Raw genomic sequence first — 15,956 nt, forward strand, 5'->3', positions numbered from 1 at the left:
ACAATTGGAAAATTGTCCTTTTTCAGGGCAATTGAATGAAAGGAAGCAAGGATGGATTACATTAGAACAATACATGATCTCTCCCGGAGAGTAGATTTAGAAATTGCACACTGAAGATTGCGAAGATGGAACAACGTCTCATCCAGACATTAAAAACCTGAAGTTAACCAGTTACATACAAAATGCTAATCCCACCTGCAAAACAGCCCTGAAAAGTTCAATTGGAGCTCCCCAATTATACACTTTTGTTAAATTATAAATTCCCCATCATTCTTCCTCTTCTGTACTCTTTCATAGTTCATTCAGAAGATTTAATCGAAAGCACAAAATAGCCTTAACACTAGGTTGCGATCTGCCAACAAAACCTACAATTTAGGTGGGACTGTACCTGCAACTTCCTGATCATAGATACAAAGCTAAATTTAAACTAGAAAGAAAAATCAAAATGGCAGGTGGTTCAGGGCACAGGCACCCGAACCTAGAATTGGGAATCCGGTGTCCTAACCAGTTTGAATGTTTTACCTGCACTCAACTAAACCATTAGTCTCCATCGCTTAATAAACGTGCTTGGCCTACAAGTCTGACCAGCATATGGTCAGCAGACCAAACACCAATTCTCTGAGATTTGAGTTTGAAATAGATATCATTAACAATCCTCTCGACAAGTAAAGGGGTCGCCAGGGAAGAGAGTTTTAATCGATTCCTTGTTCGGAATTGGATCTGAATGAAATAAACTTTACGTTTTCATGATTGCCAACAAAGAAGGCCAAACGCTAAGTTTTTAAAATTAGATTTTCGCAAGCTGTGAAAAAAATAAAGCTTTTCAGTAAGACTCACAGGAAGCGACCTGCTTACGACAATATAAATCTGTCAGGGGTAAAAGAATAAATCTTACAGCAGGTTGATAGAATTTTTGTTTCAAGAATATAATGTGGGTGACACTAAGCCGTGTTAAGGCGGCGACAGACAATACATTAGCAGCATTTGACTCAGGTACTGCGGGGCACAAGAAAGACTTCCAACTGAGTCCTGTCACTGCTGGAATCACAGAATTTGGCAGGCATGGGATATAGATACTACAGTAACAACTATAACAAAACCCCACAAAACAACAGAAATATAATTCAACTCCAACTGCGTGTATGTTAACACAAATTTCAGTTCCTGATCAGCTTCTCTGCAAAAGTTCCAGATGTGTTAAAGTTTACAGTGCATGTGACAACTTACAATAAACCACAAAGTATACCAGATTAAAAAGTTAATATTGTGCTCGTAATTACCATGCTGCATCAGAGAAATCACAAGTGGCTTTCCAGAGTAATTTAACGTCACAGATTTTGAGTAGTTCATGCAGAAATCGGGTAATGTATCAATGCTGCTTACTTTTGGGGGGTGGGGGGCAACCAATCCTGAAAAAATTCATATGTATAGAACCAATCCCTATGAAATGAACTTGCATAAATTAGACACCAGTAAAGTATAACGATGGATTTGACATTGGGTCAGATTTTAATGTTCTTAAGGCTGCTACACAATCTCTCCCAGCTGCAGTTTTATATCTAACATGTTTCTCTCTCTCTTTAGTTCTGGTGAAGAGTCATATGGATCCAAAATGTCAACTCTGTTTTCTCTTCCATCTTGACCCCCTTTTAAAATATCCCATACATTTGTATCACTTGCAAACACCCCCACCCCCGAAGACATTGGTCTCCTCTTCTTCAGGCTGCTACATCTTGTTGCAATCTCTCCCAGCTACAGTTTAATATCTAACACGTTTCTCCCTCTTTAGTTCTGATGAAGAGTCGAATGGACACAAAATGTATACACTGTTTTCTCTTAGAACAGTACAGCACAGAACAGGCCCTTCGGCCCTCAATGTTGTGCCGAGCCATGATCACCCTACTCAAACCCACGTATCCACCCTATACCCGTAACCCAACAACCCCCCCTAACCTTACTTTTATTAGGACACTACGGGCAATTTAGCATGTCCAATCCACCTAACCCGCACATCTTTGGATTGTGGGAGGAAACCGGAGCACCCGGAGGAAACCCACGCACACAGGGGGAGGACGTGCAGACTCCACACAGACAGTGACCCAGCCGGGAATCGAACCTGGGACCCTGGAGCTGTGAAGCATTTATGCTAACCACCATGCTACCCTGCTGCCCCTCTTCCTACAGATGCTGCCAGACATGCTGAGTTTTTTCCAGCACACTGTTCTTTTTTATTCTTCCTGCCAAAATGGACAATTGCACATTTGCCCACATTATACTCCATTTGCCAGATGTTTGCTCACTCACTTACTCTGTGTCGCTTTTTAGCCTCCTTATGTCATCTTCACAATTTACTTTCCTACCTATCTTTGTGTCATAAGCAAATTTAGCAACCATACCGTCAGTCCCTTCATCCAAGTCATTTAAATAAATTGTAAATGTTGTGTCCCCCGCCCCGATTCCTGTGGCCCATCACTTGCCACATCCCACCAATCAGAAAAAGACCAATTATGCCAACTATTTCCTGTTAGCTAGCCAATCTTCAATTCATGCGAAAATGTTACCCATTACACCACTAGCTTTTATTTTCTGCAATAATCTTTTATGTGGCACGTGATCAAATGACTTCTGGTAATCTAAGTACAGTCCACCCACTAGTTTGCCTTTAGCCACAGCACATGTGATTCCTGTTATGGGCCAGGGCTTAGAAACTTCAAAGTGTATTATGGAGTTCACCTGACCTATAACTTTTATGTTAAATTTGGCGAGGATGAGCACAAAGCGCACATCTCAGGTGTGATTCAGCAGACTCTCTAGACCAGGGGTGGGCAAACTTTTCCGTGCAAGGGCCACATTCAGAAATTCACAATTTTAAAGGGCCGCATAGTATATTAAGTAAAATAATTAATAATTAAAATAGCCAAAATAAAAGGTTTTTAAAGAAAAAAAGCAATTAATTTTTATTAATTAATATTTTAAAGTAGAAACTTCACATGAAACACATGTTGTGCCGAGCAATGATCACCTACTCAAGTCAACGTATCCACCCTATACCAGTAACCCAACAGCCCCCCCCCCCCCCATTAACCTTAAAATTAAAAAAAAAAATTTCTTTAAAAACATTTTTTTTTTATGACTTGATCTTAGTGGGCCGCATAAAGACCTTTCGGCCCGCGGGCCGTAGTTTGCCCACCCCTGCCCTAGACACTTTAATCAAAACAAGGGGAGCGATTCTCCACTCCCCACGCCGGGTGGGAGAATCGCGGGAGGGCCGGGCGAATCACGACACACCGCCCTGGCACCCCCGCGATTCTCCCCCCCCCCCCCCCCCCCCCACCTGGCTCGGAGAATCGGCGCTCGCCGTTTTTCACGCCGACCGGCGATTCTCCGGCCCAGATGGGCCGAGCGGCCTGACGTTCCCGACCTGTTCACGCCGGCGGCAACCAAACCTGTCGCTGCCATCGTGAACATGGCGCCAAAGGTTCGATTGTGGCTTGTGGGGGTCGGAGAGGGTAGTGAGCACCATGATCCCCAGCCGTGCTCGGGAGGGGACTGGCCCGCGATCGGTGCCCAACGATCGTCGGGCCGGCGTCTCCAAGGGACGCACTCTTTCCCCTCCGCCGCCCCGCAAGATCAAGCCGCCACGTCTTGCGGGGCAGCGGAGGGGAAGACGGCAACCGCGCATGCGCGGGTTGGAGCCGGCCAACCTGCGCATACGCGGCTGACGTCACTTAGGCGCCGCCGCCGCATCATTCTTGGAGCGCCACTTTGACGCAAGCGTCAAGGCCCCGCGGCCGAGTTTCTCACAACGCCGCTCCTAGCCCCCTGGGGGGGTGAATAGGGTGCGAGGAGCGGCCTCCGACGCCGTCGTGAAACTCGGCCGAGTTCACGACGGCCTTCCCGATGCCGCGCGGGAACGGAAATTGCGCCCAAGGTTTATTCTAAGAATATATATAAACCACAAAACAAGAATTTGTATCAATTACAAACATAAAGACACCACACAGTTACAGTAATCTATGTAATAACACTTAATGAATTCCCCTTTAACTGTTCCAATTCAATAGCAAAATCTAATAAACCAAACACCCCTATTCAAGGCCATGGTCCAGCACACTGCATTCTCACTTGAATGGGACTGGTCTTTTTCCTGAAATTCTGAACCAGTCTCAACCAGCAGATTCAAACTCCTTACAGAAAGCAAACTATATATATTTTAAGTTACCAAAGCAGGTATCCACAACCTGTTTACTTCTGGAACATTTTTACAATGAAAATATAGAAAAACGGGAAACACTTCTTTCCCCTCGGGTCCACAGCAGTCAAACTGAAACTGAAACCAAAATACCTCACACAGCCACATCCCAGCTCCACCCACACAATGACATCACTGAAGCCATGTGATAAGATAAAAACATTTCTTAAAGGGACACTCACATGACACTCCTTCAAAGAACTCCAATAAATTGGTTAAACTTGATTTCCCTTTCACAAAACCATGTTGACTCTGCCTGATTGGCTTGACTTTTTCCAAGTTCCCTGCTATATCATCTTTAATAATGGCTTCAAATATTTTCCCCATGACAGATGTTAGGCTAACTGGCCTGTAATGTCTTGCTTTCTGTTTCCCATCTTTTTTGAATAAATGTGTTACATTTTCTATCTTCCGACCTAATACAACCTTCCCTGAATCTAAGAATTTGGGAAAATTACAACCAATGCATCAACTGTCTCATTAGCCACTTCAGGGCAGCACAATAGCATAGTGGTTAACACAATTGCTTCAGAGCTCCAGGGTCCCAGGTTCGATTTCTGGCTGGGTCACTGTCTGTGCGGAGTCTGCACGTTCTCCCAGTATCTGCATGGGTTTCCTCCGGGTGCTCCGGTTTCCTCCCACAGTTCAAAGATGTGCGGGCTAGGTGATTTGGCATGCTAAATTGCCCTGAGAGTCCAAAAAGGTTAAGTGAGGGTTGCTGAATTACGTGGATAGGGTAGGTAAGTGGGCTTGAGTAGGGTGATCTTTGTAAGGGCCAGTGCAGACTCAATGGGCTGCATGGCCTCCTTCTGCACTGTAAATGCTATGATTTCAAGATCTTAGGATGAAGTCCATCAGGACTCCAGGATTTGTCAGCCCACAGGCCCAGAAACTTGCTCAATACCACTTTTCTGGTGATTGAAATTGTCCCCAAGTTCCTCCATCCCTTCCATTTACTGCTACTTAATGAAATTTTACTTGCATCCTCTAAAGTGTAGACTGATGCAAAATATCTGTTTCATTCATCTGTCATTGTCCTGCTTTCCATTATCAATTCCCCAGATGCACATTTTATAGGACCAACACTCACTTTGTTAACTGTTCTCTTGTTTAAATATCTATAGAAACTCTTAATATCCGGCTTGATATTACGAGCTAGCTTTCTCTGGTACTCTACTTTTTCCCTCATCAATCTTTTTGTCACTCTTTGAGTCATAGAATCATAGAATTTACAGTGCAGAAGGAGGCCATTTCGCACATCAAAGGCGAAATTCTCCGACCCCCAACAGGGTCGGAGAATCGCCTGGGGCCGCCGAAAATCCCGCCCCGCCGTGGCAAAGATTCTCCGCCACCCGGGAATTGGCGGGGGCGGGAATCACGGCACTCCGATCAGCGAGGCCCCTGTGGCGATTCTCCGGCCCGGATGGGCCGAAGTCCCGCCGCTGGGAGGCCTCTCCCCCCGCCGAGGTTTGAACCACCTCTGGTGGCGGTGGGATCGGCGCCGTGACCGGGCCACCGGGGTCCTGGGGGGGGGCGCGGGGCGATCGGGCCCCGGGGGGTGCCCCCACGGTGGCCAGGCCCGCGATCGGGGCCCCCCGCTCAGACTCCGGGCCAGTGGCCTGGGTGCACTCTTTCTCCTCCGCCGCCGCCATGTCCTCCGCCATGGGGGAAGCGGAAGAGAAACCCACATCGCGCATGCGCCGACCGGCGAAAGCCTTTCGGCCAGCCCCGCTGCCGGGCGGCGGGCCTGAAAGGCCGCTGGCGCCGGTGTTTTGCGCTAGTCGTCTGGTGCCTACCGCTCCGGCGTGGGGCTAGCCCCCAAAGGTGGGGAGAATTCCCCACCTTTGGGGAGGCCCGACCCCGGAGTGGTTGGCGCCACTCCCCTACGCCGGGACCCCCCGTCACGCCGGGTAGGGGAGAATCCCGCCCCAGGTCTGTACTAGCCCTTGGAAAGAGCACCCCACTTAAGCCCATACCTCCACCCTATTCCCATAACCCAGTAGCTACATCTAACCTTTTTGGACTCTAAAGGCAATTTAGCCTGGCTAATCCACCTAACCGACACATCTTTGGACTGTGGGAGGAAATCGGAGCACCTGGAGGGATCCCACCCAGACACGGGGAGAACGTGCAGACTCCGCACAGACAGTGACACCATGCTGGGAATTGAACCTGGGACCCTGGAGCTGTGAAGCAACAGTGCTAACCACCGTGCTACCGTGCCGTCCTTTATATTCTATCCAATCTTCTGATCTGCCACCTGTTTTTGCACACATTTGTGCTTTTTCTTTAAGTTTAATAGTTAATTTTTTTTAGTTAACCACTGATGACGATCCCCCCCACCCACCCCCATGGAACTTTTCTCTCTCATTGGAATGTGTCTAGTGTGTGTATTCTGAAATATATTGATAAACGTCTGCCACTGAACCTCTACTGATTTATCCCTTTAGTACATTTGCAAGTTCACTCTCGCGATCTCTGCTTTCTTGCCCTCATAATTGCCCAGGTTTAGAATACTAGTCTTGGATGTATTCTTCTCTCCCTCAAACTGAATGTAAAATTCAATCATATTATGATATCAGGATTATGCCAGAAACTTGCTCCAAGTTTCAATGAGATCAGAGCTGATCTGTATCTCATCTTCATTTTCCAGTCTTTGTTCCGTATTCCTTAATACCCTTAGCTAACAAAAATAAATCAATCACAACCTCATCAAATTCTTTGTTCTTAAACATTGTACAGCTTTCTCAACTGTCTATACTCCAGGGAATACAGGCCCAGTTTAAGCAATGTATCCTCATAATTTAGGCCTTTGACCCACCAGACGTTCTGATAAATCTGCAATTTTTGAACTGTTACTGAGCTTAATGTCCGCCAAACACCATTAAGTCTGCAAATCGATCTTCAGATTAATTGGAGAGCATTGGCTTTCCTTCAGATTAGTAGTCTGTTGTAAATCCCTCTCTCATTGTCAAGTCGAAAGGAGCTGGGCATAAAATGAGTGGCTCAGGTATCACGTGATGTGAGCAAGGAAGCAGCTGTGTTTTCATGAGCTCTGGCTCCACTCACCTTTTAATCCTTTATTTTATCCTAATGCACATTCAATAATTATCTTTTTTTTTGAATATGTGACTTTCACTATGTCCCTGGATGATCCTGGTCCAAATTTGGTGGTGAAGAGCCGACTTGGCCATCCTGAACTCTCATGGTTGTTGCGAGCAATCGCTGTGCAGAAGGTGTGCACCATTTTACCATGTATCCATGGCCAATTTTTCTCTCCCTTGACTCTGGTGGTGGATATAGAGACACCAAGTTGAAGCTGATGATTGTACTGAACCAGTTATATTGCTGTTCTCCTGTTCCCCTCTGTGTCCATATATGTTAAGCATTTTCTTTGTGTTGTTCTGTACCATTCCTGTGGATTTGTTGGGTTATTTGTTAAAATGAAACAATGTAAAAAAAATATATATTTTATTTTAAAAAATGACTAGATTTCTTCTCCGGTTAAAATGTTTTGCTATTAAATGCCGATTCGGGGGAACCACAGATTTGAGCCAGGGAGGTGGGATGAAAATTTTTGGAAATGGGAGGAGAAGGGGATTAAGACGCAAAACGCTTTGTTTCTTAGGGGTCGGTTTGCAGGACTGAAGGAGCTGGAAGCGAAGTATAGACTGGAGTAGGGGGAAATGTTTAGATATATGCAGGTTAGAGATTTTGCCAGAAAGGAGATACAGAGCTTCCCGGAGGAACCGGCCTCCACATTGCTGTAGGAGGTGCTGACGACAAGAGGGCTGGAGAAGGGGATAGTATCAGCGGTTTACGGAGCTATTTCGGAAGAGGAGAAAGCACCACTGGAAGGGATCAAAGCAAAGTGGAAGAGTTGGGGGAGGTTATGGAGGAGGGGTTCTGGTGTGAGGTGCTCCGGAGAGTAAATGCCTCCACTTCGTGCGCGAGGTTGGGGCTGATACAGCTGAAGGTGGTATACAGAGCACACCATAAGGGCGAGGATGAGCCGATTCTTTGAAGGAATAGAAGATGTGTGTGAGCGTTGCGGGTGGGGGGCTGCTAATCATGTTTGTATGTTTTGGTCCTGTCCAAAGCTAGAGGATTACTGGAAGGAGGTTTTTAGGGTAATTTCCAAGGTGGTGCACGTGAAACTGGACCCGGATCCCCGGGAGGCCATAATCGGGGTGTCAGACCAGCCAGGGTTGGAAATGGGTGCGGAGGCAGATATCGTAGCCTTCACCTCGTTGATCGCCCGAAGGCGGATCCTGTTGGGATGAAGAGCAGCCTCTCCACCCTGTGCCCTGGCGAGGAGGGGGGACCTGTTGTAATTCTTGACTCTTGAGAAGGTTAAGTTTGAACTGATGGGAAGGACGGAGGGGTTCTACAAATCATGGGCATTATTCATTATGCACTTTCAAGAACTGGATAACATCGAACATTAGTTGGGTGTGATGGGTGGGAGGGTTGGGGGGAGGGGGGCTGTATGTATTAAGGGTGACTATGGGTGATTCCTGATTCCTTTTTGTCATTTGTTTATGTAAACATGCAGACTAATGTTTGGTGGGAGGATGGGATCGTTGCTATTGATATGGGGATTGACATATTTGTTGCTGATTATTGTTTATTGTTGGTGGGTGTAAATTTGAAAATGTGAAAAAGGAGAATAAAAATATTTTTAAAAAACAAAAAAAATGTTTTGCTATTGTTACTCGCGAAAGACATTTGCCCAAAAGGGGAGAAGAGAGGGAGAGAGAAACAAATTGATGGAGATTGTTGCACTATGAAAATTGCACTCTTTGTCTCTCAATAGTGGCTTATGTTTCAAATTAGATTACACTAGCAAAATGCAGAGATCGCCACAGGCCTGTCACTGCAAGTGAATTTGTAGGCTTTAATACAAAGTGATGAATTAGAGCTCAGTCTCGTTTTTAATATGAACTGTATATTTTTATTTCTCCTTCATTGAATTTTGATACTTGGCCAGCTAGTAGTCACCATGTTTGCGGTTCCCATTCATTGAACTGACTATGGTCCTGAAACATACTTAGTGTGTGACACAAATTAATGTCACTTAAGGTGGTGTCGGGGAGGAGTTGAAAATGTTCAATGTCGAAATGAGCCTGAAAATTAATTCTAACTGGGAAACTGGCATAGACGACAGAGATACATTAATAACCCAGCTTTGAGGGGTAGATAGATAATTGTTTCGGATTGACAGCGGTAAATCAAGAACTGTAACGTTTCTCTGCACAGATATAAACATTATTCCATGAATTTTTGTCAGGTTAACTTTTGCTTTTGAACCCTATTTAATATTTAGATTAACATATCTGTTCTATTGAGATGGTTCCCATTTGATCATCTTTCTCCCAATTCAGTCTTCGCAGTCAAATTCTGTACTGAAACAAGTGGTGGAATTTAATATTAATTGATGTGGGTTCAATCCACCAATTGCAGAACCAGTGGGGAACCATCTTTTGTGTGGGGTGGGGGGGGGGGGGGGGGGGGGGGGGGAGTTGAGGACCCGTATTTAATCGTGTTGTCATTGGACATAGTTAAAACTTTAAACATGCTTCCACTAAGATGGCAAAGTGGAATACCACACTGTTCTTTGAATAAAGCCAAACTAAAGTAATGGAATATCTCTCTTTCCACTTGCTGTCACAATCCAATATCAGATGGCTGTGTAATCTCAATTCAGTGTCCTGTTGGCAGAGGCACAAAGCATGTTGGTGTCAAATCTGCAACGTCACTCAGAGAAGCTAAAGAATAGCAAGTGGGAAACATGGAAAATGTCACATGAAGCGTGACGTTCAGGTCATGGTGGATCAGGGGTTCACCTTTGGAGCCTTGGTTTAATTAAAGGCAATGCCCCTGGCAGCGCAGGGCTCCCAGTACTGCTGAATTGTCAACCTTAATCTTCAGCTCAAGCTCTAGAATGTGTCATGCCCGGAGGACATGAAGGAAAATATATATGTCTACATCATCCTGGTCACTTGTAACATTTTTTTTTTAAAAGGACAAATAGATAAAATGGCTGCAGCTGACCACATTATGGTGGTTCTAGAAGTCTCTGAGCAATTTAAGAATGATCAAAGGCGAACTCATCAAACTCCTGGAATGTGACACTCCTAGCACTGTATAAACTTGCCAGTCAAGGCAGCATAGCAGATTAGTAGATGAGATATCTCCACCAGCCATCTCTGGGCAAAGGTAGAGCTATTGGCACTGCTCATCTCCAGTCTCCAATGTTGTGCTAATGGTTACAGAGTTACACTGCTCAAAGCACAATTGGTCTGGACAAGGGGTCTCATTAGTTGAATGGCTTGACCCAAAACCACCCTGTCACATGGCCGAGGCTTGAGCTGTTTAAATTGCTTTAATCATACAGCTTTTGGGTTCTGTCTGCAATTGCAGTTTAACCTCAAGAGGAAGGCGGACTCCAGGCTAGCAGCCTGCCTCTGACTTCAATCTCAGAGTCGGATCTCCAGAAAGAATCCTGGGCGGAATTGTCCAAGCCTCCAGGCCAAAATCGCGATTGGTGCAGGGGCGGAGAATGGGCGTTGACGCCGGAAAACCGGCACGACACCGCTCCTGCGATTCTCTGGTCCCCTGCGAATTGCGTGTGGGTAGGGGGCCATTGACAGAGGCAGCCGCAGCGATTCGCCGCCAACAACTGGCCGAGTTTCCAACGGCGTTGTTCGAACCACGTTTAGCCTGTCAGTGGTGGGGCGGGGGGAATCCTTCACCGGGGGGGGGGGGGGGGGGGGGGGGGGGCAATTCTCCGGCTCGTATGGGCCGAGCGGCCTGACGACCCCGACCAGTCGACCAGTTCACGCCAGAGGCAACCACACCAGGTCGTTGCCGGCGTGAACATCGCGCGACAGGTAAGTGTGGGGCCTGTGGGGGGTGGAGAGAGGATCGAGCACCATGGGCGTGATCGTGAGGTGACTGGCCCGCGATCGGTGCCCACCGATCGTCGGGCCAGAGTCTCTAAGCGACGCACTCTTTCCTATCCGCCGCACTGTAAGATCAAACGGACATGTCTTGCAGGGCAGCGGAGGGGAAGACGGCAACCGCACATGCGCGGGTTGGAGCCGGCTAACCTGCGCATGCGCGGCTGTCGTCACTTAGGCGCCACCAGCCGCGTCATTCCCGGCGCGCCGCTTTGACGCAAGCGTCAAGGCCCGGTGCCCGAGATTCCCGCAACGCCGCTCCTAGCCCCCCCCCCACCACCCCGGGAATCCACTCTGTCTATGCCCCTCATAATTTTGTAGACCTCTATCAGGTCGCCCCTCAACCTCCTTCGTTCCAGTGAGAACAAACCAAGTTTATTCAGCCTCTCCTCATAGCTAATGCTCTCCATACCACGCAACACCCTAGTAAATCTCTGCACCCTTTCTAAAGCCTCCACATCCTTCTGGTACTGTGGCGACCAGAATTGAACACTGAACTCCGTGTGGCCTAACTAAGGTTCTATACAGCTGCAACATGACTTGCCAATTTTTATACTCAATGCCCCGGCAAATGAAGGCAAGCATGCCGTATGCCTTCTTGACTACCTTCTCCACCTGTGTTGCCCTTTTCAGTGACCTGTGGACATGTACACCTGAATCTCTCTGACTGTCAATACTCATGAGGGTTCTACCATTCACTGTGGGGCTATTAATAGAGGATTGGATCACTCCAAAACTGAAGGGTTAGGGAAAATACCTCACCACTGATAAATGGGGAAATCAAAAAAACCTTTCTGTTTACAGACGGGTGGCAAGGGGATCAATCAGGGGTGTTCACATTAATCTCCCCTCCTGTTCATGACAAGTGGGTCTTCAAGTTATGATTCAGAGGCAAGTGTGCTACCAATTGAAGTTCTTTCTCTCCTCCTCCTCCTCCTCCCCCCCCCCCCCCCCCCCCCCCCCCCCCCCCCCCCCCCCACAACTGAGACAGGAGAGAGGCGGTATCAGAGATATGACACTTCGACAGAGAGGGTGAGGCAAAAGAGAGGGAGGATCACGGTACAGCACAGGCACAAGAGAGGATGGATGGGGTCACAGCACTGAGATAGGAGAGAGGGTGTATCAATGGTGTAGCACTTCGACAGGAAAGGAATTTTTTTTCCCCTCAGTTAGTTGGTTGGATATTTGATGTTGATTTGGAACATCAGTTCACCAAATCTCAAACACGAAAAGTCAATTTGGCTACCTGATACCACCCTTTACTGCAGTGCGTATTATCTGTTCTGTCACCATCAATAGGACACCAGGTACGACAACTTAATTAAATTTGAAACTACACGTGGGATACCTACTCTACAGGTGGAGATCAACGCTGGCTTTTAAAGCACAGCCAGAGACTAAAGGAATAAGTTTTCTTATTTCAAGCCTACACGGCCAGTCCAAACCGTTCTGGATAATGAGCAAATCTGGAGTAGACCATTGTACAGAAGAATAACTATTTTTAAAAAAAACTTACGTTCATCCATCTTTAGGCTTGGGAAGCAGTAAAACTCCTTGTGTGTAATAAGATTGGGCAATCCTCTGAATAGACTTCGACACAGTTTGCATTCAAAGATGGTGTCTACCTCTTTCAGTAGAATGTGTTTCAGTTGTGTGGTTCCTGTGTGGAAAAAGTGTCTCACATATTCAACAGGAATGTGCCAAATAAAAATCCTTCAAGTGAAGATTCTCATAATTAGATATGCCCATGGTTATATCTATACATATTTTTTCTACGCCTTTGTCAAAAAGCTGCGAGAATTTTCTTAAAAACTACAAAATTGAACACAGCATATGTGCAAAACTGTTAATATAGTGAAATTGTGAAACTATACTGGCCTTCAATGCCTCGACCTGCATGGTGTCAGCTTGCAACAAAATAATAAGTCCTTAAAATAGCCATTAGTGTTTAAAATGTGTTGATGGAAGTGAAACTAAGCATTCCACTGAGTGACACCATGAGGTGTTCAATTTAATTTCCATCTATGTTGCAGGTAATGATGGGGCCTTGACACCGAGGTTTGGATTGCACAAGCCCCTACGATCGATGTTTCTGATCTTGCTTTTCAGGATACAGATGGAAGATTGGACTCAAAATACCGTGGCTCAGATTTTCTGGTCAGCGCAGCCTGTTGGAAGCTTGGTGCTGCAGAAGTGCCCCTTATAATTAAAAACTAGATTGGAGATTTTGGTGGTATTCATCAGCAGCTTAGTGTGCTGAACTGATCAGCTCTATGCAATTATTAAAAATGGAATTGTGTGGCACAATGATTTCAAAATTTACTATCACTTTTCTAAAAATTACTTCTTTTGGCAAAACGTCACAGTATCCATTTTCTTGTTGACCATAGTTTCATTATGTATTCTGTCATGGGACCAGGTCAGAATCGCAACATTGGTTAAGATCTGGCTTAGAAGCATTTGGTAAAACCATGAGCAAATGTTACTGCACCACAGGAGTGATAATACTGACCAACAGACAACTTTTATATTGAAACAAACTTTAATTTAAACACAGAATTACAGATCTTAACAATAAAATAGCTTTACAGTTAACAGGTACAACATCTTTACTTGCTTCCTGAAAATCTGCCTCTACATTCCAATGAGGAACCTGGGACATTGGTGCTATGAAGCAACAGTGCTAACCACTGTGCTACCATGCATCTCAATAACACACAGACTGTAAAAGAAACTGTAAATTATCTGAATAACATGAGTTTAAGGTAGCAGTCAGAAAGGGAATAGCCATTTCAGTTGCAAAGTCATCACTGGAATGTGATAAACTCTTATCTGCCTGACTCCATTTATCTTTGTTTTAAAGCATCAAAGAAAACAGGCCAAGATTAATTTTCAATTAAATCTATAGCAGCCCATCACAGCGGTTAATTATTAAAGTACAGATTTCTCTTACTCTATGGTATAATATTGCACAAGAAAACGGTCAGTGAACCATTGCTCTGTACCTGTCCGAAAACACTCAATGATTTGCTGAATTCCTGATTTTGAAGTCGAGAGTTGCTGTTGTAACAAAGGAGGATCTCCTGGCTCCTGTGTGTATGCTGTAAAGTTGATGCATAAAAAGCAGAGGAATGTGAGGCTGGGCCATTGAAAATTGTTCTCACTTCTTGAACACACAATACTGGATCAAATCTACAGGGTAAAACTACACTGTGTGATATAAGCAACAAACTTATGAATCCGCTTCTACAAAATTCCTTTGTCCATGATTTCAAAATAAAGTTTGCACCTAATTTCTTCCTTTCATCGACCAGTTAGAAGAATTTGCTTTAAAAAAAACAATGCCATGCTTGTTTGTCGCATAGCACAATTTGACCCCAATAACTGTTCAACATTAAAATGCGCTAGTCGCAAAGATAACAAAAATGGTACAATGCTAATAGATATCCCACAGTGCCTCCCACAGCAAGTTAGATGCCATGCTGCTTCATAATAACAAGAGTGTAATACTGTGCAACACATAATGTATTGTGTTGCTGCTAGAGTGAAACTGTTTGAGCTGGACTATTTCTTTAAGGCCATAAAATCTAAATACTGTAAGTAAACACAGCTGGAGGTCAACCAGAGTATAATTGCTATTTGCTAAAGGAAGTTCAGATTGGAAAGTACTTGTAAATTTCTGTCCCCATGTCAGGATAGAAGAACAGAGTGAAAGGATTGCATTTTGAATTATTTTAGCACTCATTATAACACTTAAAATATTTATGTTGGAAAATTTATTTTTGCTTGCTTCAGATGTGTTCCTTTGATGGTATTGCTTCGTGCCTAATGTCAAAAGGAAGGAAAATAATCTGCATCAGATCAACAATAACACAGCAAGCCATTTTAATTTTTAAAAAATATCTGTATGGAGTTTGCACATTCTCCCCATGTCTGCGTGGGTCTCACCCCCACAACCCAAAAATGTGCCGGTTAGGTGGATTGGCCGCGCTAAATTGCCCCTTAATTGGAAAAAAATAATTGGGTACTCTATAAAAAATTTTTTATTTAAAATATGTTGGCTAGAGACGGGAAAGAGAAAACAATAAAGGTGAAGAACCACCATTGTAATATTTAGGCACTGCAGTGGATTAAGTGATTAAACTACGACTTGATTTCTTAATGGAAATCACATAAAATGAACATTTGTGGGTTGGCATCTTCCACAACAGTAGCACTTCTATTTATCAATGATAAAGACAGGAGCACACTACTTGCCTCAGAACTACCTCCTCAGTAGGTCCCAAGGCACAAGTACACCATGAATTCCATGGTACAGTATCTAACAATACCCTTTCACTTTAACAGTCAGTTAATGGGGCATATATCCTCATTTAGTGTTGAGAGATTTGTTTTAAAGTAATTTCACACCGGTCCGACAGGGCTGCGTGATACAACCAGTGTCACCAACTCAGCCTCTCCTCCTCCCTCACCCTCTGGGCGGCACGGTGACACAGCGGTTAGCACTGCTGCCTCACAATCCAGGGACCTGGGTTCAATTCCGGCATCAGCTGATTGTCTCTGTGGAGTTTCACATTCTCCCCGTGTCTAAGTAGGTGCTCTGGTTTCCTCCCACAGTCCAAAAATGTGCAGGTTAGGTGGATTAGCCATGTTAAATTCCTCATACTGTCCTAAAGGTTAGGTGGGTTTATTGGGTTACAGAGATAGGTTGGAGGCGTGGCTTAAGTAGGGTGCTATTTCCA

General features: G+C 45.1%; 1 protein-coding gene across 3 annotated transcripts in view; it reads right to left on the reverse strand.

Annotated features, from left to right (window-relative positions):
• LOC119955146 (zinc finger protein 800-like) overlaps positions 1-15,956 on the reverse strand; it is a 123,318-nt gene that overhangs the window by 22,603 nt on the left and 84,759 nt on the right. For all 3 annotated transcript variants that reach the window (XM_038781070.1, XM_038781068.1, XM_038781069.1), the window contains 2 exons: positions 14,220-14,315; positions 12,731-12,874 (listed from right to left, as the gene is read on the reverse strand). In XM_038781070.1, coding sequence (XP_038636998.1) covers positions 12,731-12,874; positions 14,220-14,315 — 240 coding nt within the window. The remainder of the gene's footprint in view (positions 1-12,730; positions 12,875-14,219; positions 14,316-15,956) is intronic.

This window comes from Scyliorhinus canicula, chromosome 20 (genome assembly GCF_902713615.1).
Source record: "Scyliorhinus canicula chromosome 20, sScyCan1.1, whole genome shotgun sequence".
Taxonomy (NCBI): Eukaryota; Metazoa; Chordata; class Chondrichthyes; order Carcharhiniformes; family Scyliorhinidae; genus Scyliorhinus; species Scyliorhinus canicula.